The 23,847-nt window shown below is 41.3% G+C and overlaps 1 protein-coding gene across 5 annotated transcripts in view; it reads right to left on the bottom strand.

Annotated features, from left to right (window-relative positions):
• Window positions 1–4,528: 4,528 nt before the first annotated feature.
• SKL2 (shikimate kinase like 2) overlaps window positions 4,529–23,847 on the bottom strand; it is an 83,599-nt gene continuing 64,280 nt past the window's right edge. For 3 of the 5 annotated variants that reach the window (XM_087697659.1, XM_087697663.1, XM_087697662.1), the window contains 2 exons: window positions 8,831–9,007; window positions 4,529–4,978 (listed from right to left, as the gene is read on the bottom strand). In XM_087697659.1, the coding sequence (XP_087553785.1) occupies window positions 4,863–4,978; window positions 8,831–9,007 (293 nt within the window). In that variant the 3' untranslated portion in view covers window positions 4,529–4,862. The other 2 variants (XM_087697661.1, XM_087697660.1) reach the window with 2 other exon arrangements.

Raw genomic sequence — 23,847 nt, 5'->3', positions numbered from 1 at the left:
GTATAAACTTCCTTACCTACTACTAATATATGCCACGTCTTTAACAAGCGTCGAGGATATGCATCGCAATCAACATCATAGGATTTTGATAAAGTAATATCTTTTTGTGTTGCATTTGTTCATTATAATTGACGTATGTGACTTGCATATTCTCTCACGAAGTATCAAGTGGATGTAGGACGACACATGTCTTTGTACGAAAGTGTTCAATGCCCAAGTCACCACAAGACCACCAACCTCACAAAGAGCCATGACGGAAGCCTCACCGCTGAAAGTGAAAATCACCCTTATCGATTGTCCACATCGTATAGCCCAAAGTATAATCAGTAGCCACTCTCTCTCTTTCTGGATACTTGGCACTCATGGCAGCTGTTACCTCAATTGTACCAACGTTACACGGTACAAAGAGGTTTTGCAAAATCTCCAGTGTATCTCCCCATCTCAACAACTGTTTCTCTAGCAACGAGGCTAGGGCGCAATCATTGTTGTAATATCCATTTCCAGAGCCTTCGAATCTCGACATTTTTCAATCCATTGAAAGGCTCATAGCCTCAATGTATTGCAATGGTTGTACTCATATTATTCTCTTTTATATATACAAAAAAATGAAAGAAAAAAAAAGAAAGAAAAGAAAAGAAAAGGAAAGAAAATGAAAGAAAAAAAAAGCACTCACAATCATAGCACAACACCTAGGGGTCCGCAAATTCGGTAAGCCCAGTGACCTTGGTCGGCTGGCTCCATCCCTAGCTCCCTAGCCCTCTACACATTTCCCACAATTGTTCAGGGCACATCAAGGGCAAGACATACCTAGGGAGCTTGTCTCGTCGTGCTAACACAACGCAAGGGATGTTTCATACACATTCATGTGTACTTCTCCTCAACATGAACAACTTTGCTTCATCCACATGTTGTTACAAGGAAACAGTCCACGGTCTTCTAACTACGTAATATCTAAGTATGCACGAGCACTCACATAATAACTGCACCAAAATATATTCACAGTTTGGGTCCTCAAGTGCATGACAATACTCTCAGTCTACTCAGAGTTCGACCTATCTCCCAAACTAATTGAACTACGTCTTGTGCACGATAAAGAAGACTAGCACTACCTCGAGGGAGAGACCACCTATGAGAGATTTTCAATTGCAAGTATTGAAGACTCCCACTAAAGTGTCATTCGCCCCTCATCAACACAACTCTGAATTATTATCCTTTATCATCATGCAAGCCCACCAAGAATTGTCGGCCACAGAATCCCCAACACATCAACACCTGTACCAACCTATGAGTGCAACTCCCAACCCTATTACCAACAATGTGCCCCCAACGACCTTCATCCGCACCACCACCAAAACTCCTCTACGGCAAACCACAAATGTCACTTCCACACCTACGTCTTCGGTGCATGCCAAAGCCTACTACCTACGACGGTGAGTGCCATGGGACTAGCACTTGTCTAGGAAGGGGCAATGTTAACCCTCAAACAAACAAGGTGGAAAAGTTGAAAAATCTAAAGTAGAAAACAAAGCCAAGGTAAAAGTGAAACAGAAGACGAAGGCGCACCAAGAAGAATCTGGAAACACAAGAAGTGCAGAAAAGCCCTAAATCAAGGAAAAAGGCGCAAGGCGCACCATGATTTATTTTCAGAGTACCGGGCTCTCACCTATGCAATTTGTAAATATAGACGGGCGGCGGAAAGGAAGCTAGGAAGATAGGAGGACAAGGGAGAAAAGAGCCTAGGCCACGGCCGGCCATATAAAAAAGGAGATAAGAGGATGACTGCCCAAAAGGAATTTAGGATTTTGTATATAAAGTTAAAAAGTGAATGAGAAGCTCATTCTTATGTGTGGCCAAAAGTGGCTCTCTTATTCTTATTCTTATTCTTATTCTTCTTCTTCTTGCTTGCTTGATTAAGCTTGTGCTTAAGAGAGGGAGTGTGAGAGTGTAAGGGAGTATGTGTGTGAGGGTGAGAGACCGTGGAGGAGAAGCTCTCCATCTTCTCCTCTCTTCTTCTTTTCTCTTCTCTTCTCTTGTCTTGCTCGCGCGGCAATGGAGCTTGGAACGTGGAGCTTGAGGATGGAGCTTGCTTGAAGCTTGCATTTGGAGCTTGCTTGAGCTACCAGAGTGTGCGGAAGAGGAGGTAACTCGATCGATATGGAGATAAGCTCACTACACCCGTAGATATGGATGGCATGTCGACTATATGAGAGGTAGCCATTAGTGCTCGACTTAGAACGCTTGAAGCAATAAGCGATCCATGGGTCTTGGCGATTGAGCAAAAGCTCACACATATAAGTATAAACAACCTCACGTAGTTTTACTCCATCTCCACCCTTATACAATAATATCTTATTAGAATCCATAATGTTGAATTGGTTTCCACTGAATGGATGACTATTGCAAATAATGCGGACAGACTAGAAACAGGCTGAGAGCAAAAATTTAAGAGTGTATAATACCGAAGGGTGGTGCAATTATATATATAGCATTAAGACTTCTCTTAAAAGTGTATAGAATAGAGGCAATCACCATACAAGTGATTTATACAATGTATATGGATGACAATTAAGGTACATCTTTGAAAAAAAATAGAACAAATGTAGCAACCTATTAATCCTTAAAAACGAAGCCAAAGATATCATGAGAAAGTGAAGTTCTTAATTATAACAATCATCAAGTGATGATGTAGGATCATGGAATGGCAACGACTTAGGAGGCAACCAAATTGTTTCAAAAAACCATAGCTACTAACTTAGAGTAGCACCTTAGAAAGATACAATATCGTGGACCATAGGTGTCGAGAAGGGGCAGTGAAGGAGAGTTCAAGTAAAATATTTTTGGTTATGTATCTTTAAAATTGCTTTTGGAGCCTACGGAAGTGAACCATAAAAGACAAAAGAGTTAAAATAGAGGTATACGTGTACACATGTACATGTGTACGTGTATGCGCATGCGCGCGCTTGTATGTGTGTGTGTGATGAAAGCAAGCACATGTTTCTCTATGAGAAAGTAAGTCAATATGCATACTTGAATTTAGAAGAGAAGCACATGTATAGTGTCTATGTTTATATCTATATCTATGTCTGTTGTGCACGTGCATGTGTGTGTGGGGGCTGTGGGGGGGGGGGGAGGGAGAGAGAGAGAGATGGGTGCTTGCACAAAGCATTAAGACTTCACATTTCTAACGGGTATTCGCACAAAGCATAAAGACTTCACATTTTACCAACCGTTGTAATGTGTTGCAAGCTTTATGGTGCATGGCATACATCAGAAATGTAAGGGGCGACCATCTTTCAATAAAAAGCTCGTGTTGTTCCTCTAGGAATCTAGACAAGCAATCTCCTATGAGAATGGCATTAAAAAGAACAAAGGCCAACTTCAACATTCATAGTAGCATTCACTAGCAAGGCATTAAACCAAGGAGTGCCATTCATCTTGGCAATTCAGGAAGACACATTTAGTCTTTATAAAAAATTTGAAGAGAACCATGTCATTTCCCCACCATACATTACATTGGCACTCCCATAAAGAGGGGGACACTTTTATTTTGCAATGCAATTTTGTTTGCACTAGTGACTTCTAATCCATCTATGCATGCATGAAGTACAAGGACCAAAAGATTAGGGCATGGAAGGGGAGAATCAAGAAGTTGTGGAAGGGGACTACATCCCCAAGGTTAAATCTCTTCCTATGGAGAGTGCTGAAATATCCTGTGAGGCAGAAGTTTATATCTATTCTGGGTTTGTTTGGAGGTGAAAGTAGTCTAGTCAGACTTAAGGAAGTTGTTGAGTAAAGCTAGCCCAGCCCATCTATTTGGTCCCAAACAATTTTATTAGGTATGAAGGCAAGTTTAATGAGGAAGAGTTACAGCGTCTTACACAATGTTTTCTGTCTCCTTCCAATTGCCAGCAACTAGGATGCCATGAAGTCGTCAATGCAAACAGGCACATCGAGTTGGCTCATAAAACACTAAGAAATAACAGCATGCTCCTTCTCTCTCTAGTTGCTTATACTTTTGGTGTTGAGCCTTTAGGGATGTAGGCAGCACATGGCTCTCCCCTTCTGCAATATGAGCAAGGAAATGGGAAGAATTGAAACAAGACCAATGTTACAGGGGAATATAGAGCACCTCCAAATCCCCATCCTCCTAGCTCTCATACAACTACACCTAACAAAACTAGACCTCAAACATGCTCTACCATGGGGTAGAAGGGCATTCCTTGAAGACTTAAAATATAGCTATGATAATGTCATAACTATCAATTCAAAACTTGCTTCATCAGTTTTGTCTGTTGCACCATTCTTCGAACAACTTGCAATGAACATACAACATATATGTGTCCAAGGTTATTGCACAACAACTTTCAAGCACAAGTTGAATTTGAAATTGCGTAGGTACCAGTTAATAGCATTGACACAAATTATGTAAGCAACAGCCAACCTTACAGAACTGAGCTAAGTAACATAAAAACAAACACCACATGTAATGGGGTTTCATAACTGCCTGGATTAGACCCAATACCCTTGCTGCAAAAAAATCAGCTCTATTTAATTTAAATGTTAGTAACTGTCAACCATTGGTGATGACTTACAATTGACCTGAACCCTAATGAATTTATAAGCCAGCTATGAGCAAATGCCTTTTACCATACCCCTCTTTAGTAGAAATGTTGAATTTTGTACACATTTACACCAGCAGATGGCACCATCAGTTACGACTTGTCGATCTGTACCCCTCTCTCAGAAGGTTATTTCTGGTCTAGTAAGGGGTTATGAGAGTCATGAGTAAGCAACCCACCTTCCATTGAGTTGTTTTGTTTCATGAAGATTGAATACTTCAAAAATGGAGAGGAGAACTAAGGTCACAATGCCATGACTTTGCCTGTTTTGCCTTCCCCACCAGCTGGATCCCAGCCGGGTGGCATGATGTTTGGCCAATCACCACGGCAACCGAGCCTGACATAGAGGCTTTTCTTGCCTACAAAGTAACAGGAAAAAGAAACAAAATTACCCATCATAACAGTCTTAATTGAAGTCGCAGTTTTGGCAAAACCCATTTCCTGAAGTACGTTGATGCTAATAGTCCTTTTAATACGATATTTTTATTACTAATTAGAAACTAGTTTTCTACCATCCAATAGAATTTCCCTGCATCATACAAGGACCCATTGCTGTATCCAGCCCAAAAAACTAAAACTGTACGTTTTTACAATTCAGTATGAAATATTAGCAATTATTTACAGACCTAAAATTTCCACTTCAACTTCCTGTGATCAAGTTGAATTTGGAATAATTTCTTGAGATATACATAGATTTGGGCATGAAAAAATATACTGCATTACTTGAGAAGAATCAACCTGTCCTATGAAATTTACATTCCTAAGACTTTGTCACACATGTTTCCAAGACTCAGAATCAAAGATATGGAAACCACTTGAGTTTTCCAGAAACAGTAAATTTCTGTCATGAATGTACTCTCACAATCAAAAATATGGAAACCACTTGAGTTTCCAGGAAATAGTTAATTTCTGTCAAGAATATAGTCAATTCAGAGAATATGAATGACCTGCAAATAGCGGTAAACACAGGAAAGCACAGGAAGTCCCTAATCATAACCAGCAACTCATAACCAGCAGCAAAGAGCCATATATTAGCTGCAGGGCCCAGGCACACTCGCCACCTGACCACAGCAGTTGTGAGAAGAACATGAAGGCTCAACTAACTCCCACTCTGCTACAAACTACAGCATCATGATTCATCAGCTCCAGATCTGTACACAATTAGGTTACACATGCCTCATGTAGCAACAGATCTCCTCTATGCTCCCCTGCATAAGCTCCTGGCATTCCTGGTAGAAAAAGAGCTCAAACGATGTCTCTCCCTTGGCACCCCTCTTCCTACCTGAAAAGCATCTGTTAAGAGTTATTGTTACATAAAACTGGACGAAACCCTAGCTTGGATAAGTTTGCTTTTTGTTGGTCATGCTAATGTCATCTTTCTTTTCTGTTGTTTTACTTTAGTGTTTACTTAATCCCGGCATTCTAGTCAGATCATAGTGGTTGGATGGAAAACTCCCTGCACCCAAGGCATGTTTCTCTTCTGCTGGTTATGATTAGGATTTGCTGTGCTTTCATGTGTTTGCACAGATGTACTGTAACATGTTGCACACTGTGAAAACTCAAAACTTCAGAAGAACTATAAGAGGCCTACACATGACAGGTTGTTGGAGGGTTTGTAACTCAAGAGGGGATGAAAGAAACTGAAATTTTGTACCATTATCCAGTGATAAATCCAAATCTGTTACCTGAGAACCAGAGATCCCCAGCTGCAGTATAGCCTCTCAAAGGAGATCAACCCTTGCCTCTACAAGACTTCATCCCACCAAGGGTTGAATTATTATAAATGCAATGCATGCCAAAGCCCTGTTGTGAACTCATGAACTAAGTTCTGGACTTGCTTATTTTAGCCATTGGGACTCAATTATGCATCAATACTGCCTATCATCCTCAAACTGATGGCCAAACTGAAAGAGTGAATCAAGCCATTGAGGATATCTATTGTAGGGCAGAAGCTAGAACGTGAATTGAATCCCTATCTTTGGTGGAATTTGCCTACAATGCTGCCTATGGACAGATGACCAAGACAACCCCATTCCAAGCTCTATACAGTCAAGAGTGCCGAATACCACTAATTTTTTAGACCCAAAGCCATTTGTTATAAATTAAAGCCACCCAATACCAACAAAAATTTTCAAATTCCCAAAGGATGGTGAGAACCATTCGATGAAGAAGAGGTGGTTTTCCTAGGGTGAAACACGAGAAAAGTTTGCTATCCTTGGGAAAGTATAAGCTTGGTCCAAGATACTATAGACCCTATAAAATCATTAAAGCAATGGAAAAGCAAGCCTACACACTCAAATATCCACAACATCTCAAGCAATCCACACATAATGATTATTCTGATGCAGGATGATATGGATTGGGCTCCTTCACGTAGTAGACACCAAGCAAAGCATAGCATCACAGACCCCTGCATATGTACTTGAAACACCTATGGGATAGTTGGCAGCCGAGGAGGATCTCAGACTTTCTATGACTAAGGGCCAATGGGGTTCTAGGAGTGGCAGCCTGTTGGCTCAAATGCAGCAGAACAAGGTTTGCCATGCTACCCACAAAGGCACGTCAACATCCCAAAGCTCTTTCTTTGATCTTGCGAGGCTGCACAGCTGATTTACAAAGAAGCCTGCATCCTTCGAGTAGAGCCCAACATCGACTCTGCCTGCATGCCACCTACTCTAGAAGGCAGAGATGCATGACACAATCTTCATCCTTGAGGCTAGTCCATGTGCAGTTGCAGGCCTGAAGGCTCTACCTAGCTGACAGGTAGTAGAGCCTACTACGTTGTGATCAAATGTGTGGGAAATTATGGGCATTGGTTAGCCTCACAGGTTGACACATTTGGAAGGCCTGCTGCCAGTTGATCTTCAATGATGAGAGCCTTTCAGTATATACTACTACGGTAGATCTCTGGTTATCCATCATTCAGTTCTTCAAAGGAATTTAGGAGAAGCTTCAAGGGGACTTTCGGCGTCAACTGGAGCTTCAGCAGTAGTCTTCACACTTGGGAGCCTGTTTTTCACCCTGTGGAACAGCAAATCCCGCTGGTGTTACACTACACCATGGTGTCTTTCTCCCATCCCTCAAACCTCCCTAAAAGGCCTTGTATGTATGTGATTTGATTTGCATTTATCTCCAGCTAGACTGTTGAGTACCTGTACTTCGTTGCATTTTCTTATGACTATTATGATTAGCCACACCTTTTTGCACCAAAAAGTACAAAACTAGCTTATAATAAGTTAAAGATCCAGGGTTAGTGGATCAAGCTGAATGAGTGCAAAGCAGCCCAGGGAAAATTCATGTCTGATATTCTCTTGAGTTTCTAAGCATGGTTAGAACACCACCCATACAACAAGTGGCAAAAGCACAACTGAAGGTCACACCTATTTCAGTGATCAGAGTAATGAGTGGACAGCAGGCCAGTTTGCACACACCACAGGCAATTGTGCAGGCAGAATGAACAGGCAAGAGGCTAGTGGCAAACAGCTGTGTAGTATTTGATAAGTTGGCTCTAATTTAGAGGCTGTTGACAAGTTCCACTACTTTTAGAGGTTGTTTCCCCCCACATCAACCTTGCTCACCTTTTGGGAAGTTACGTGAGACATTTTTGAGAGCGGTGAAAGGTACGAAGTTAGGGCAATGATAGACTGGAGACAATCCACATAACCATGAAGGTAATTCATGGGATTTTTTATGTATTGAGTCAATTTGGAGCAAGAAATACAATGTACATGCTCTCCATCTGCGGTCAGCAACATCTGGATTGTGCAGGGAAGTGGCTATGGAAGTTCCAGGCTCTAAGTCTTCTGTCCACAAAGAAACACAATCATGAGTCGAAGACCAAGGCTGGATACTGTGCATTTTAGTCAAAGATCAAGACTATGCATGCTCTCCATCTGCAATCAGCAACATCTGGAGTGATGCAGGGAAGTGGCTACGGAAGTTCCAGGCTCTAAATCTTCTGTCCAAAAAGAAGCACAATTATGAGTCAAAGGCCAAGGCTGGCTGTCAAAGACGAAAGAATCGCACTCCTCCAACTGGTGGTATTATGTAGAGCCTGCTTTACTTCTGATTTTTCATGCCTCCATTTTGGGCAGTCCTTGGCATACCGCAGTCAAACTATTTCTGAGGATAGTGGGCCAGAGGACAGCCCTTCTAGCAAACCGACAGAGATTGTCCAATCTTAACCAAATTACAGTGAATTGCCTGGATACCTGGAAGATCTTTTTCTGACTCAAGTAAGTATTTTAAGGCCCTCAAGCACCCCTCAGCTGCTGGCTGAGCAGAATCATCCTCCCAACCCGAAAGGGAAACAACTGTTTCTGCATTAGCATAAGCCATTGTACCCTGCTGTTTAGCGTTCACTGCCTCTTGTTCAGCAGAAGCCTCATCTGCAACCACAAAAGGTAAAGGGGACTTATTATCAGGGAATTCACAAGTTAACATAAACCAAAGAGGGCAAAAAATCAGAAAACGTTCCAAAAAGGATATAGATCTAGGAAAGGAAGACAAATCCAGACCAATAAGAGTGTAACTGACAAAATATATAGGGAATCCAAGAAGAGTGTAACAAGGAAATGTATTGTTGCTTTCAAAGGCATTTGTGTTAATTTATGTACATTCAATGAATGTCGAAGTGTGAAGTCTCTTTATGCACCTACACTAAGATAAGGCTTTTTGACATTTTATACAAAAAAGTTTGAGCATGGTACTTTCCTGAGAAAGATGGTTTCTCAAATCAACTGCCTCCTCTCCTCCATTTAAAAAGCATCTTATAGTGATTAGAACCATCATACAGTTTGCATGAAGCATACAGTTGGCATTAATCTGACAAGTCATCATCTACAGGTAAATATGGAAGGAACAACAATTAACTAGCTTTGCCAGAAAACCAAGTCTAACATCCCGCTTCTGAGCCATCAGCATTGCCAAATGTTTAACAGAAATTTGGAGTGGAGATTGTATTGTTGAAACCATTTCAAAGCGAAACCTTTACTGACACAACCCGGCAAGTTACTTCCATATGCCATTTCCTACACCCTTCAATAGGTCTAGTGTGCTGTTTTAGGCAGTTCAAACCATTTTTGTGACACAAGTGGTTATTTCATCAAACTGAAAATGAGTTCTGAGTCCTGACACATCCACTTTGCCCACATGTGTGGCATTTATGCATTTGTGTCTCTATGTTTGATGCCTTCACACAACAGTTACACACTATAGTCACAAGACTCAATCTTGAGACAGCTTTTCCCCTTTAGGCATCTGTGATACAATTTCTTTGGTCAGTGCGCTTCAAAAGATCGTGAATTAGTTCTATGGCTATAATATTGAAAAGTCACACACAAAAAAGTGACTCAACCAACAATGAATCTAATGACTACTTGCATGGGATTCTACCCAGGAAGTGAGTGTCGTAGTGCTTTATGGAAACTGATTGTAACTGATTATATCAGCTCAAAGAGAGAGATGATGGAATATGGTACATGCACAGATGCTTATGGGACTCTGGAGTCCCATGAATAAGGTGGTTGCATGACTTTGATATCTGCAAACAGATGTTTAATATTTTACTGAAATGGGGCCTACCAATACTCTCAATGTCATAAGGGCGTGTAGTTTCTACTGCTTTGCTTAGCATTCGGCTAAGGCATTAATTAAATGTGCACATGTTAGGTGCCAGTCAAGTCACCATGACTGAAACATCCCCCAATGATCCAACTTACACACAAGACACAACACAAGCCACATCTACAAATAAAAAGGACTAGACATCAAACTCACCACCCAGCCATAGAAACAAATGGGCTCACCCCTAAGCCTAGGAGCTAGCAACACTCCGGGTCACAACCATATCTGGAGGGTTGGCATCCCATACCACCAACCCACACCATCCCAGTGTACAGATGCATCAACCAACAGGCCAAGAGTCCAAGAGTGGTGATCACACAAGGAATGTGCACAATAGGATCTTGAGTCCTATAAAGACTCGGCTGCCCCAACCCTGAAGTGCCCTTAGTGCATTGCTTGTGTAATAGGTCAAGTCTTTGTCTATATCATCATGAGCTCAATCTTCATCTTCCATCCACCATAGCTCCTACCATGCTCTAGATCCCGCGTCTTTTGACATGGTATCAAAGCTCAACTGAGCATGGCACTGCCTCTCCGGTCTCTTATCACCTCTGATCATCTCTGCCCACAGCTTAGGACTTCATTCTCATCTTCATCTTGACCTTGTCTACCATAGCCAAAGAGAACCTACTGTACTTGGAGCTTCTTGATCTCCTTCTACAAGCCACATCTTAAGTTGATTTCTTCTGGGAAGTTGTTCTACAAATTAGGGCGCTTCAGTCCATCACGATAGATCCCAGCATTAGGCGCATCAGAAGGCAGCATTGTGGAAATTCGAACTTGCTGACGAATCTACACCTATCTTCATTCGTACGTCCTGCGCAGTCCGTACGTGCCGTGATCTTGTCCAAGATCATAGGGCTTTGGAAGCATGTCACAAGCTTTCTTTCCTTAAAACAAGTTTTGAAAATGATCAACTATCCAGCTCACACAGAGCAAAAAACCAGGGCTGCCCAAAAACCCTAACTGTAGACTCCATAGCCAGTGGAACTCAAGCTTAAATTTCTTCATTTTCTCTCTCCTGCCACTCAAATCATATCCATACCACTTTGATCTGAGCAAACACTTGCCCATCAAGTCATCAAGAAGGGGAAATTCGTGAAGACCTTAGTGGATTTGAAGACCTCAAGCATCATCAATCTCACCCTTCCCACTCTTTCCACTCCATTGGAGATTTTGCCTCTCTCTCTCTGAATTGAGTATCCAACAAATATTCAACTAATTTACCAGCAAGATTTGTCCATCACATCAGCAAGGAGGGGACTCAAGTTGAAGGGTTACATCAAATCATCAAGCAAGAAGGATCAACATCAATACCAAGCTCATCAAGATAGTATCTCTTGATACTAAGTTAGTGCTTCTTGGCACTTGTGCTCTTTAGCACATTCAAGATCAACTCTTTGCTTGTCATTTGGAACTGATATCCTATCATGGGAATGTCAAATAAGAAAAAATTTATATGGCTACTTCCAACGAAAAGTAATATTACTCTTGTTGCTCATTTCAAACACAGAAGATGTGCTTGTCTTACTTGTAGGGAATGATGGAGTTGTGAGCATTCAAGTGCTATCACTATTTGAAGAAATACCTCCTACCTTGGAGAAAAAGCAAGAGTTTGAAGTCATTTCCACTACCTCAAAGATGATACCTTTGCTTGAGGGGAACATGGATATGAAGACTAATGCAATTAATGCAAGCAAAGTCAATGAAGAAGAAGACCGGGAGAACCTAGAAGAAGAGGACCAAAAGATCAAAGCGGTGGACACTGAAGCTGCAAGCAAAGTGAAGAACAAGTACAAGATCAAAAAGAGCAAGCTAGACTACACTGACAAGAAGACCTACAATAAATTAAAGATCTATGCGAAAAGAAATATTGAAAACTGCAAGGGCCTGACGGTCCTTGACCCAATTTTTTACTAGACTTTTTTCAGCCTTGTAATGTCTAAAGCCCAAATGCCTTTATCATAAGCTTGTAAACTTCTCATGTAGCCTTGTACTACAGCCTCTATACACTTTGTGAGGCCCCTCTTACAGCCTCTAGATGTCCACCATGTTTGTGGTACCCACACTTAGTCTTTTCTACGATAGCCTCTGGTGTTTTGCCATGTCTATGGTGTGCCCACACTTTGCAGGTGTTGCTTTCACTAAAGTCTTTACAAACTTTGTACTTCTGGTTGTGATTGAGGAGGAGTGTTGAGTTATTTACAATCACACTTACTGTAGCCTCTTTGTATGAGACAGTTTAGGCTAAGGATATGCAAGCTACTTTATCCCATAGGCACAAAGAGGGAAACTGCTACCCATCCAGCAACTATAAAGCATTGTACTTGACTATCACTTTGTCATATATAATGAATGCAATATCATGATGCTTTTCCATTTCAGTTAGTGTCTTAGTCATTGTCAGTCTTATACACAAGATTGCGTTTATGAGTTCAAGTCTCAATCTTGGAACCTAATTCACTTGTGTAATAGGTCAAGTCTTTGTCTATGTCATCATGAGCTTAATCTTCATCTTCCATCCACCATAGCTCCTGCCATGCTCTAGATCCCACGTCTTTTGACAATCCTCAAGCTACGAAACCTCCTCACTTAAAACAATCATTTCACCTTGTCCCAATCATCTTTCAAACGACTAACATGGAACACAAGGTGGACTCGGTTCTCCGAAGGTAAATCCAACTCGTTAAGTTACATCACTTATCTTCTTAGTAATCTGGAAAGGACCACAATATCTCAAAGATAACTTATAACATCTACCACTAGTCATAGAATGTCCTTTGTGACTTTAAGGTAAACCCACATGCCCTCCTCGAGCTCTTAATGATACAAAGTTGGTTAGTATAAAACATGGCACAATCCTAGCTCATTTTAATGCTTTCCCTAGCAATCATCAACAACTCCTACATATCGTGCAAAAAGTCAACTATGGTCTACATTTTCGTTCCCTTAAGCTCAACGGCACAATTAGTGGTTTAGGATCAAAATCGTACATAAGCATAAACGGGCTATAGCCAACAACCAAATGCTTAGCACTGTATAAGCAAACTCAATTTGAGAAAGATAATACTCCCAATTAAATTGCCTACGAGAAACTATGCACGCAGTACATCCTAAATGGTTTGATTTCTCCTTTTGGTCTATCCATCGATTTCAAGATGCTCCAAGGACAACATGGACTATCGAGTTTTCAATTTTTGGAAAACTAGTTGCTAGAAATGCCAAGTGAACCTAGAATCCTTGTTCATTGACTATTTCGTTGAGCAGAACATAAAGTTTATAAAGATTTTCAACACAAAGACCAGCCAACCGATGGCTTTTCATGGTCATCTTTGTCAATCGGTCGACTATAACTCAAATTGTGTCATGACCTGGATTCATATGGGGCAACCCTACTACAAAATCCATAGAAATGCTAGTTTATTTCCTATTGGGAATCTATAAAGGATGCAACATCCCCGCTTATATGCGCCGTTTAGCTTTATTAAGCTAACACTGCGGACACTTGCACACATAAGACTCAACCATAGTCTTAATGTGCAGCCAATAAAAGTAGTGACCTAACCAAGGCCAAAGTCTAGTGTACACCATGGTGTCCACCACTCAGAGCATCATGGAACTCATATAAAATTTTAGTGCAAATATCCTAACCATCAAGCATACACACTTTAAGCCTTATTTAAAAAGTACATTAGGAATGGGATAAATTTTCCACCATATTTCTCTCAATAGCCAACTTTCAAGCGTTCAGACTGCCAAAGCTTTATAGGCCACTAGATCCCTCTTAAACTAGTTGTCAAATCTTTCCAAAGTGAAGACCATTTTGGCAAAAAAAGATAAAAATCAGTTGAGATTTCGAAGAAGGATAAGATATTAACTTCAAGTATTTGACTAAGAGCATCGACAACCATATTAGTTGTGCTCTTTCTATGATGAATCTCAAAGTCAAATTTGTTGAGAAATAGAACATAGGTTAAAGTGGAAAAGAGAGTGTATAAAGTGTCCTAAATTCAAAGTATTAAAGTGGAAAAGAGAGTATATAAAGTGTCCTAAAGTCAAAGTATCTATCCGCTTTGGGAGATACTCACTTGTATGCATTGAGAGAAGAGAAGAATGGAGATGAAGATTTGAACCTCCATATTTTATACCATTGCCCTTCCGTTGCACATCTAAATTGAATTTTTCCAGTTCATATCAAAGTGTGAGTGTAGGAGTCAAGAATCAGGCTGAGAAGCGCGACGAATTAAGGTCTACATTGCATTTAGAGCTTGATATTTGCCATTAAATCAGATACAAATCCTCGTCTAATCAAGTCAAAACATGTACACAAATTTAAAGAACCATTGTAGCTCGGATTTGGGGCATTAGTGCTCGCTTTGAATACTTTGGAAAGCCATCGAAGGCTGCAAACAATGGATTACAAGAATTTTTTTGTGGCTTTTGGTCTCGAATCGGTTCATGTATTGGATGCCAGAAGTTTAGGGGTTGTTTAAGCTTGGAGCTAGCTTAAGCTAACAGCCTGCTTGTGCTTAGAAGCACAAGGGCAACTTGTGAAGTAGCACAAGGGTCGCTTGTCCATGGAAGTAGGGGGCTTAAGTTCACAAAAACAAAAAAGAAGAGGGGATTGACCCATGGATTAATGAGAAAGCTTGGAGCTCTAGCCCACATTTCGAGACGAGAGGACGTTGTAGATGGATATGTTCCCGTGAATCCACGTATGAGACCCAATATCATCATCGCCCTTTTAGAACAACCCCAGACAGGCAAATTGTCACTTCTTAAAAGGCTTTGTTAAGCCTTAGTCAAAGATTAAATAAACCCCCTCCCACTGATCTTCTTTCACACTATGAAGGCCTTGAACCGGTTCAAACTTATCACATTCACACTGAAAGAAGACTTGATCTGGTAATTTGCAGAACTGCTTTCACATTGGGACCTATTAAACTAGTTATTTTGTGAACTGGTTCCACAGTTTTGTGTTCATGCTGCAATGGGAAAGAACTAGTTATTTCAAGGACTAAAGGGATGGTTTCTATGCAACTTTCGAGTGGCAATTTAAAGGGCAAAATTATCATTAAAATTTCTTTAAAATTAGCGTGGTTTAAGCTTGTCCTAGACTTCATTCTTGGCACAAAAATTTTCCCAATATTTTTTTTTTTTTTGCTCATATTTTGATGCTTTTTGGGTCATATGGACACCGCTTAAGTTCCCCTTTTCAATTTTTGCTGGACAATTGATGTACAACATGAGGACATGAAGTATGGATATATTTGACCGTAGTTGGAGACATGTATGATAGCTATATCATTAGAACTCATTTTACGCATATTTTCTTGGGTATGTTTAGTGCTTTTTGGTTTTGGACTTGAGCACTTAATGCTCGGACTTGTTCATACACTTGAATAGTGGTTTAGCACACTACATATTACTAGTTTTTCTAAAATCGCAGCAATCATAATGACAAAAATGGCACAGATTACTCAAATTGTTGGTCACTTGTCATGAGGACATGTATTTTTGCAAGCCTCACTTACCATGTGGATTAATTTTTAATCACATGTTTAAGTAAATGTTACACACGTGAGGTGCAACTGAAGTATACATTAATGAACCGAGGATGAGAGGAAATCAACAAATGTCAAAGGCAAAAAATGCAATTGGTTATGCTACACAGATACTAGGTGGTATGTAGTGCTAGTTATTGGCCTAACTCATTTATTTGGCCATAAGCGTCAATTGGTGATACTAGAGATGTGGCGTTTAATGATACCTAATGCCGATTTGATGGTCAAAAATGCCACACGAACACTCCCGAAATGGCCTAGCCAATTTAATTACTCGCTGGTTAGACTATTTCTTTGGGCACCAAAATAATTGTTATATTAATTCCAATGGTTTTAGACAGAGGGTTATTATAATAACGTGAATAATACTCAAAATTCATTTGGAAAGGCTGCCACTTCTTAAGTTTTTCAAAGGGAGGCTAGGAAAGACGTGGGAAAGGCTAGGAGAGCAAAAACAAAGGCTTAGGAAGAGAGAGAATCATTCATTCTTACTCAAAACACATTGTGAGGAGCTAGACAACCAGTATGAGCTAAGTTTCAGCCATTACTAGCACGCGTTTGCAGATTTGGAGCAACCGATAGCTGCACACGATCCTAGACAACTGGGCAATAACCCCAGGCTGAAGGCATCAACAAACTTTGGGTCTCCAAGTGCAAGTGATAGTATTTATTGCTGTTGGAACAAGGCAACAGCTACATTTGACTGATTTTCAGTCATTTCTCGCGACCAAACTCTGATTTTTCTCTCTCCTCAATATTCTCTCTCAATCCCCAACCATTTCATAACTTTGCTTCAAAGATCTCAGCATTTGGACCCTTGAAAGTTGAGGAACTTCAATTTTCTTTGGTATAAACCCTAATTTACAACAAAAATTAGGGTTTAGCAAATTGCCTCGGGAAGCATGCCAAACATTGAAGACTCAAAGACACGAATCATTCAAGGCTAAAGGCAATTTTCAGCTGAAATCAAGTCGAGGACCAACTGCCATTAAATTTGGGGCATTTTAACTTTTCTCAAAGTGGGTGAAGGCCAATTGATTGCCCAAACCTAGGGGCATATCAAATTGAAGACTTGCTGGTCACTTTGGATAGCAAGGGGAGTTTGGATTGCAACGGAGGGTTGGGAGAATCCCATTCTAAATCAACTTCTAGTTCAATAAAGCAAAAGAAATACTGAAGGCACCAATTTTGGGGCCAACCAAGTATCCATTCTCCAAAGATTAGTAGGTAAATTTGTATTTTTCAGTTTTGCAATAAATACTTATTATTGTAATTAAGTTGTAATCAGGTAATTACCACCCATACAACTGAAGGAAGATTGGTTTCATGGTTCCATTGCTAGGATACCATCAAATCCTTTGAATTGGTGGGCCCGTGGCTCTTGATTGCAACTTGGGATCATTACAATCTTGCTGAAATGGTTCTCAGCAATGAATTACAGCAAGCATGTCTTCATACAGTGATACAGGATCAAGTGGAGAGGATGCATCACTCTTTGGTCATTAATGTGGTAAAGGGGGAAATGCAATGATTGATGTTGGACATGGTTCTTAGCATGGACAGCAAGCTGAAAACATGGGAAATGACCCCAATGTTGGCACTTCCATGTATCAAGAGGCTGAAGAATTCGATGATAGCTTCAAGAATCGAATGCGAACAGCAGCAAAATGCTTTGCTAAATTGGAAAAGGATCCCCAGTTTACTCAATTCTTGAACACTCCAATAAATACACCCTTTTTGTAGCAACCTATTTATGATAATTTGACACCCATAGACCCGCCAAAGGACTATGATGAAATGGAAAAAGTGTAAAGTTTGAGCCTTTCAGTGGTACACAAGATAGGTTGAAAGCACTTACTTTTATTCAACAATTTGATGTATCCTATTCTAGAGACAACTTCATAGAGGTATCTAAGATATGCAAGGCAACCACATTCTTGAAGGCAAAAATGCATTGCAGTAGTGGTCTAAACTTCTCATTCAAGGAAAGGCACCTACCACTTGGGTCAAGTTCAAGCAAATGTTTGCTTTAAATTGGTTGACAAGTACCTTTGAAATAGACATTATGACAAAATGAAATCAGTTGGATTCCAAGCATTGCAAGAACTTGGATCCTAGTCCAAAAAGAAGTTCTGAGATGCTTTGCTGCCCATTACTTCTTATAGGTCAATACCTCTCCATGAGCAGGTGGAGAACCATGTTTGTGGTTTGCCAAAGGGTATACAAGATTTTTGGGTAAAGTCCACTATTTCTAGCATGTCTCAGCTCACAGAAATTGCTACTACAACTAATGCATTGCTGTGTGAAAACGATACAGGGTTCCAAGGCATTGATGCCAAGTTACATGTCAAAGAGGCTAAAGCTAGGAAAAAGAACAAATCTGAAATAAAGGCTGAAAATCAACGGAGTCCTAAAAATAAGGTTGGAGAGAGGAAAAGATGGCAAAGAAACAAGTGGAAAAAATGACGCACAATGTAAGGAATTGATGGTTGCAAATTAATGCTTTATTTGTGAGCAAAAAGGGCACATTGCAAGGAGCTGTCCTAATAGGTAGCAAGCTGGAAAAGACAATAACAAGGAAAAGAAAGGTAAAACCACTATTGGTTTAGTGTCCAATATAGTGGCAGATCAGCTCAATGATGATAGTACTGAACTTTGTAGGATATGGGGTGAAATTGGAGATCGGCATGCATTGATTTTTCTTGATCCAGGGAAACCATCACATTTCATCTCTCTTGATATGGCAACCCGTTTAGGTATCAAAGAGAGAATGAGATGGGGCCCATGGGTGAGATTAGTATGGCATGCAAGGGACACACAGAGCCGGTCACTTCTATCATTGGAAAGCTTCGTTTGCACATTCAGAGTTTTTTTTTTTTTTTTTTGGCAAGTAAAATGTGGCTGATTATTTTACTCTAAAAAACTGATTACAGCAGAGTGCTCATGCTCAAGAGACTACCTGGAGCTGATGCAAAGTCACCAATACATCATGTATACAAGCCTCCCAAGGCGGTCTAGGGGGGATGGGGGCAAGATGCCATTTGGTGGGGGGGGGGGGGGGGGGGGGGGTATATCGCCGAATGGGGCTGCCTGCCTGCATCACAAAGAACAGACCACCCAGGTGCGCATGAAGTGACCGCGAAGCTCCTGACTCACCCTGGACTCGCCCTACACCTGATCCCATCGGCCGCGGAGGGAGTGGATGATGGAGGTCCAGAGCTCTACTAAAGTCGCATGTGTTGAAGGTCTCACTCTGCCGAAAGCCTCCTGGCACCGCGCCTTCCATATATGCCATCCAGTAAGACTCCCTATGATCTCCCATACCTCTGAGCGGTCTGCTGTGGGCTCCAGTACCTGGCAGATGGGTAGAGCCTCCAGACCGACCACTGCGCACGACCCTGCTTTGATCATGAATATCGTGTCCTGCATCCCGGCCTCATACACCCAAGGCTGGGTGCTATATGTCAAAGGATACGGCATGCTCCTCTCCACACGAGTTGCGCCTCCTCACATGACCAAAGCAGTGCTTTGGTTTTTTCAAAGGCTGCTGGGTGCAGCGCTTACAGCCTCCCTCCTTCTGCATCTGGGCAAGCCAGCTTCCCACCGCCAAACCTCCATGTGCCACTAGCCATAAGAAGTACGACACCCTCCTCGGCCTCCAGCTATCCCATAGGCGGCGCCAGAAGGTCCATCGGAAGGGCTCCGTGATTCTGTGCTCCGCCCAGTGCTTGCTGCGTGATGGCGCCCAGTCCATATCCTCCTGCATCAGTACATGTCTGCCGATCCTGGCAGTGTACTCTAGGAACCCGGGTGGCTTTTTAGCGATCGCAGAGGCCGGCCATAGCCACTCTCCCGGATCCCACTCCAGCTCATCAAGTGGTCTGCCCTCCCAGATCCAAAGGTGCCACTCCATGAGCTCCTTCTAGAAAACATAGGGGTCCAATCGCAACGTCTTCCGCCGAGCTGAGCCGGACCATAAAGATCCCTTGGCCCAATAGGACCACCTCCATGATCTGCATTGTGTCGATGCGCAGTGTGGAGTGAAGCCCGTCCCGAAGCTGGGCCCTAACTGGGGAATGTCCTACTACCTGACCATAAATCGTTGTTTCCATCAGAGAGGACTACGTGCAAGGTGTTTGACTAGGGGGCACTCGCTGAGTGCGCCGGCATCTGATCATAGGTTTCCATTGCGCATCCCTTCTGGGAGAACCTACCTATCACGCTGTTGTGCTACTGGATGGGGAGTTGCTGCAGGGGGAGGGAGCAACTGGAGGGGGGGGGGGGTTTGATGGCGAAGGGGGAGATTTCTGTTTTTTATGGCGGTGGTGTGACAGTCTAAAAAAGGGCCAGGCCTCCAAGCAAGACAGCACGCGAGGGGCAGGGGGTTGGAGGGGAGGAAAAGATAGGCAGGGGGGGATGCGAACGCAGGCGGCGTGAGGGCACAAGAGGTGGCGCAGGGAGCTAGCGATGGGGGCCCTCGCGAAGGCGAGGGGAATGGGACACAGGCGATGACGAGGGGAGTGGTGATGGTCCTGTCGATGGTGAGAGGGGGTGACGCTGGCGATGGCGCTATTCCGGCGGGGCACGACGATCAAACGGGGCGGGTGGGTTAGCTCGCGCGACGTAACGGGCAGGAGAGCCTTTAGGCTTTTTCGCACATTTAGGGTTATATGGACAACGAAGAGTTCTTTATTGCTCCTTTGGAAGAATGTGATGTCTTACTTGGTATGCCTTGGTGCCATTGTATGCATGCAATGATTGATGCTCATGTAATAAGATTGTGACCCTCTTTCATAGAGACAAGGTTCATACTTTGAATATAAAGTTGAAAAGGCAATCAATCCTTGTTGTATCTACTTCTGCCATTTTCAAAGTAATAAAGAATCATATTTCAGCTTACTTAATTTTCACTAAGGATAAGAGATATAATGATTATATTAGAAATGTGACTCGTTTGGATAAAGATCACATATCATTTTTGCAAATATATGCTAATTGCTTTTCTCAGTCACTTCAAGGGAACACTTGCCACCTAAAAGGCCTAAGAAAAATAGCATAAATTTGATCCACAGTAGTAGCCCTCTCAATAAGCCACCTTACAGAGTCAATGCAGCCAAGCAAGAGAAGGTAATGAGTCACGTTGATGAGCTGTTAGAGAAAGGGCTGATTCAACCTAGTTCAACTCCATTTTATTCTCCAATGCTTCTAGTACAGAAGAAGGATGGATCATGTGCATTGACTATCGTGCTTTGAACAAATCACGATAAAGAATAGATTTTTTATCCCTAGGATCAATGATATCTTGGACAAATTGTAGGCAGCAGTCATTTTCAGCCGCATAGATTTGAAAAGTGGTTACCATCAGATTCAAAATAGGCCTGAGGATGTATCGAAGACAGCCTTCCAAACATCTTCTAGTTTGTATGAGTTTCTTGTCATGCCATTTGGGCTTACGAATGCTCTTGCCACATTCAATAGAATGATGGATCGCATCTTTCAACAACATAGGGAATTTGTATACACTTTCCTTGATGACATGATTGTCTTTTAAAAGAATGAGACCGAGCATCAAAAGCATTTGGCAATAATATTCAATGAGATGTCCAAGCATTAGTTGTTGATCAATGACAAGAAAAGTAAATTTTTGCATAAGATTCACTTTTTGGGCCACATTGTATTGGCTAATGGCATTCGTATGGATCCTGCCAAGGTTGAGGCAATTTGTTCATGGCTACGTCTTCAAGATATTCATGAGATCCGCAATTTTATGGGCCTTTGTTCGTACTATAGGAAGTATGTACAAAACTTTGCTAAAATTGCTTCTCCATTGCATGCTTTGCAAAAGAAGAATGCGCCATTCAGATAGATAGCAATGGAAATTTCAGCATTTAATGGATTAAAGGATAAAACAACTTCAAATCCTGTGCTTGTATTGCCTAATTTGAAGAAGTCATTTGTTGTGCAGTGTGATGCATATGGGAACAACATTGGGGCTGTTTTAATGCAACATGGTCATGTAACTGCTTATGAGAGTCGTGTTTTCCATGGTGCAGAGGGGGATTTGTAGATCTATAAGAAAGAGCTCTTGGTTGTAATTCATACACTTTTCACATGGAAACACTACCTTTTAGGGGCTGATTTCACGATGCAAGGCAGTTGAGTACTTCTTTTATTGGCTAGCTTTGAGGCATGATATTGAGCAATTTGTCAAGACATGCACAGTATGTCAAAAAGTCAAGTACCCCTTACCTATTCCTAATAGGCCTTAACAGAGCATTGCTATGGATTTTATCTTTGAGCTTCCACATACATCTATAGGGAATGATGGCAATGGACTATAATATGCAAGTTCAAAAAGAAAGGCTACTTCATTCCAATGAGAAAAAAGATAAAGGCTAATCATATGGCATGTCTTTTTATGTAGCATGAGTTTAAGTACCATGTTATGCCAGAGTTCATCACTAGTGATCATGACCCACGGATGACAAGTTTATTTTGGAAAGAATTGTTTGACAATATAGCCATAACGTTGAAATTCTCTTCATTCTTTCATCCACAAACTTACGGTCAGCAGTCCAAGGAGGCTAACTCCACAGTTTTAGATCTTTTGAAGTGCTATATATCAAACCACAAAGCGCAATGGAAACAATATTTGCCATTGGTTAAGTTTGCATATAAAAACACGATGCATAGCTCCACTGGTAAGGCTCCTTTTGAGGTGGTATAAGATGGTAAGAAAGTATTACCTAATGTGCACACAAAAGATAAGACCTTTGAGGCTGATTGCTATGTGCAAAGCATGGATGCACCTTCTCAGAAGATTAAGTACACGCTTCAAAGATCACAGGATAAGCAAAAGAGAGCATTTGATCATTATAGGCATGCTTTACAATTTGCAAAGGGTGATTATGTGTTGTTGCATGTTGAAAAGGCACGGCTGAAAAAAATGAAGGGCAAAGAGAGATTATATTCAAAGTTGAGTATGCCATACTATGCTGAAATTACCTCCACACTAGCAAATACGCAATGCCTTTCATGTGAGCTTGCTTAGGCCTTTTCATGGTGATGTGCCAGAGGATGTATCTGCTAAAATTTAGTATCAGGGTGAAGAGCTCAATGAGATACTGATACCAGAGCAGATTTTGGTACGCAGAATGGAAGATTAGGGGTAAGGTTTCCAGATAGTACTTGGTGAAGTTTCTGAACTATTCACCAATAGATGCCAAATGGATGGAGGAGGATAACTTGGCAGACCATCCTCAATTGTTGCAACTTTACCTTGATGCTTTCCAGTTAGAGTTGACTTTAGATCACACTCAATTAAGTTCATAGCAAAGTAGGGATCCAAAGTATTACCTAATGCTCAAGGGAGCCAACACCTCCGCTCCTCAGTGATGGACAACTCTAGATGTAGTGGATCTCATATGTATCTAGCATACATCCAGGGTACTATATAGCTAACAGTATGTTTGCCAAGAAATCACTATTCAGTGTCCCATGCACTATATTTGGTATGCATATAGTATAGTTTATTATCTGACGCTATGAAACTCTATTTTGGCATCAATTAATGATTATCAAGGGCTGATTATCGAATGCTGGTTTTCAATGTATGGCCATTAATTTTTAGTCGTACTCAGCTGATTTTATGGACAATAGCATATGTTATGATGCCATTGATCTTTTAGCCATGGTTTATGCTATACTGTGGTCTAGTTTCGTCAAATTAATTGAGCTCATGATTAATGGATCCATCACGTGACAATCTCATAATGTCTTTGAGATTTTTTGAGAGTCTTATGTCATGTCATGTTGACTGGTAATTTTCAGCATTTGTTGGGCATATAGAATGGTTGAACAACACTAGCAACATTGTATTGACAATGATGTCTTATGGAAATCCCAGTGCAATACTTTGCTTTTGATGCATTTGGTAGTGCAATCACGGACAATTGCAACAATTTTAAGGGGGAGGGCTATCATGAGGAGGTTTTCTACAAGCCTCACTTAACATGTGAATTAATTTTTAATCACATGTT

This window comes from Lygodium microphyllum, chromosome 17 (assembly GCF_053477565.2).
Source record: "Lygodium microphyllum isolate KBCC chromosome 17, Lygodium_microphyllum_v1.1.10, whole genome shotgun sequence".
NCBI lineage: Eukaryota > Viridiplantae > Streptophyta > Polypodiopsida > Schizaeales > Lygodiaceae > Lygodium > Lygodium microphyllum.
This window is presented reverse-complemented; position numbering and strand designations above follow the sequence as displayed.